The sequence below is a fragment of the Tupaia chinensis genome, unplaced genomic scaffold, assembly GCF_000334495.1.
Source record: "Tupaia chinensis unplaced genomic scaffold, TupChi_1.0 Scaffold144048_1, whole genome shotgun sequence".
Classification (NCBI taxonomy): Eukaryota; Metazoa; Chordata; class Mammalia; order Scandentia; family Tupaiidae; genus Tupaia; species Tupaia belangeri.
Window position 1 is genome coordinate 6,015 of NW_006203900.1, and position 2,885 is coordinate 8,899.

At 38.4% G+C, this 2,885-nt stretch overlaps 1 protein-coding gene across 1 annotated transcript; it reads right to left on the reverse strand.

The window, feature by feature from the left end:
* Positions 1 to 368: 368 nt before the first annotated feature.
* On the reverse strand, positions 369 to 1,307 carry LOC102481121 (olfactory receptor 2L13). The gene has a single exon (XM_006165835.1). The coding sequence runs from the start codon at positions 1,305 to 1,307 to the stop codon at positions 369 to 371; it is 939 nt and encodes a 312-aa protein (XP_006165897.1).
* Positions 1,308 to 2,885: the final 1,578 nt, after the last annotated feature.

Genomic DNA, 2,885 nt, shown 5'->3' on the forward strand with positions numbered 1-2,885 from the left:
GTGCAGGGCTGTATATGATGTTCTTTAAGTGTAAACTACACAAAGACTTAGGAGAGCTAAAAATTATATTCATAATTATGTCAATTATATGTAGAGATTGTATAATCAATGAATACAAACATATTACATTAATATTAATAATATGTGTGCAAACATAATTTTATATATTTCATCTTATACTATACACTTAAGATCAAAATGATTGATATAGTACTGGTTATAATGGTATTTTAAATTAAATATATTCACATTTACAATAATAAGTACATTTATGGCTGACATTGAATTTCCATTAGACAGGATTGCTCTACAGTGTTGTGATCAACATGCAAAGAGTAATCAAAGAACAGGAGTGAAGATTACCATCCTTACTCTTTCATTGAAGAGAATATCCCAAACACTCTCGTCATTGCCCCCAGGACCTCCTTATTCCTTAGGCTGTAGATAATGGGATTGAGCATGGGGGTGAGGATGGTGTAAAACACTGCCAGAATCTTATCTTCTGCAGGTGAGCGAAGATTCCTGGGCCTAAGGTAGGTATAGACAAACGGTGCATAGTAAAAGGTCACTACAGTTAAATGTGCTGAACAGGTGGTGAAGGCCTTCTTTTTCCCTTCCTTTGAGCGCATATGGTAGACAGCAAACAGCACTCGGCCGTAGGAAGCAGTGATGGCAATGAAAGGAAGGAGAAGAAAGAGACATGTGCTCACAAATACCATGTACTCATGGACCCAGTTGTTCATACAAGAAAGAGACAACATGGCTGGGACATCGCAGAAGAAATGATTAATAGCTCTAGACTGGCAGTATGGAATATGCAGGATATACACAGTGTGTGCCAAGGAGTTGATGGAGCCGAGAATCCAAGATCCTATAATCATGTTTACACACGTCCATTTACTCATGCGGACAGGATAATGGAGGGGATGGCAGATGGCCACATACCGATCATAGGCCATGGAGGCCAGAAGTAAGCCTTCAGAACCTGCCATTGTCAGGAAGAAGAAGCTTTGCACACCACATCCCAGGAAGGAGATGGCTTTCTGTCCAGAGAGGAAGTTGAATGCCATCTTGGGGACAGTAGCGGAGATACCCATCAGGTCCATGAGGGAGAGCTGGCTGAGCAGAAAGTACATCGGTGTGTGGAGACGAGGATCCACACGTATGAGGTGAATCATTGCTGAGTTACCCACACAGGCCAGGAAAAATACAAGGACAATGAGCAACAAGAAAAGTAGGCCAGTTGAGTTTTGTGGAAACAACCCCAACAAAGTGAAATCATCTGAACTCTGATTCCATTTCTCCATGAAAACTTAAGGCTCTGACTTCCTTGAAAGAAAAATAAAAACAAAAACAATGCACAAAACATGAAATAAAACAAACGGAAGAAAAAGGAGGTGACTTTACTGTTTTTTTTTTTTTAAATACATTGATTTTTCTCCAACAGTGCAGCTTTTGCTGAATTAATTTTAGTAGTTGAACTGAATTGTCCATTTTTGATTGCCCCTTAGAAACTTCTCAGTCCTATCTTTAGTATTTTAATATTTAATTGACATGTTAGAGTTGTATATATTTAGGGAGCAGTGCAATTTTTTTTTTTGAGAGGTTTTCGCTATAGGGCAATGATCTAAGCAGAGCAGTAAAAAAGTCCCCCACCTCAAACATTTATCATTACTTTTAAATATTCAATGTCCTTTTTTCTAGCTGTTTTTAAATAATCATTGGATTGTCTTCAATTATAGTTCCTCTGTTTTGCTATCGTACTATAGAACTCATTCTGTATCTACTAACCTTTTTTAGCACCATAGCTAGCAAAGATGATTGTTAGAGTTGTATATATTTAGGGACCAGTGCAATTTGAATGTATGAATACAATGTGTAATGATCTAAGCAGAGCAGTAAAAAAAGGTCCACCACCTCAAACATTTATCATTACTTTTATATATTCAATATCCTTTTTTCTAGCTATTTTAAAATAATCATTGGATTGTCTCCAACTATAGTTCCTCTGTTTTGCTATAGTGCTATAGAACTCATTCTGTATCTACTAACCTTTTTCTAGCACCATAGCTAGCAAAGATGAGAAAACTAAAACATCCCTTCCTGAATAACTCTTGCTTGACTCACTCATGAGTGATGGACCAGTCACAGCCAATGAAGAAGGCAGGAATCCCTGCATTCCTAAGGTACCAATTTGATAAAGCACATTTACAATAGGAACAGGTGTGAGGCAGCAGGTAATGTGGTGGTTAAAGCACCAGATCCCATGTGGCCTACCACAGTTCTAGTTCTGAACCAGTTTCTTGAGAATATGCCACTTTGTGTGCATCCCCAAAATCCCAGGAGAAGAGTGAAGGGGAAGGATTTGTAGCATGGCCATATATCTCTTGGGAGTGATGTGAGCCAGCAGGTAGTGTGGTGGTTAAAGCACCGGATCCCATGTGGCCTACCACAGTTCTAGTTCTGAACCGGTGACTTGAGAATATGCCAGCTTGTGTGCATCCCAAAAATTCCAGGAGGAGAGTGAAGGGGAAGGAATTGTAGCATGGCCATATATCTCTTGGGAGTGACGTTCGGTTTCTGCCTACCTCTCTCTGGTATGTGTGTGTGTGAACACTATGGGGGAAGGAAATAAGAAAACAGGCACATGTGAACCAGCAGCTACAGAAGTCCTATAGAACTTGAAATTGAGTGCATACATTTTCAGATACAAATTTATGGTTTTCATTACACATTGTAAAGTAACGTATACATGGTAAAGTTCACATTTTAAACTTTTTCTTTCTGCCTTTCATATTTGTCTGGAATAACTATTATGAGAATAAGAATATAACAGAAGCATGTAGAATACACACATATCAATATGTACATACATGTATATACAT

Bases quoted from the DNA above. Each gene is read 5' to 3' on its own strand.
- LOC102481121 (XM_006165835.1), bottom strand. From the start codon at position 1,307: ATGGAGAAATGGAATCAGAGTTCAGATGATTTCACTTTGTTGGGGTTG.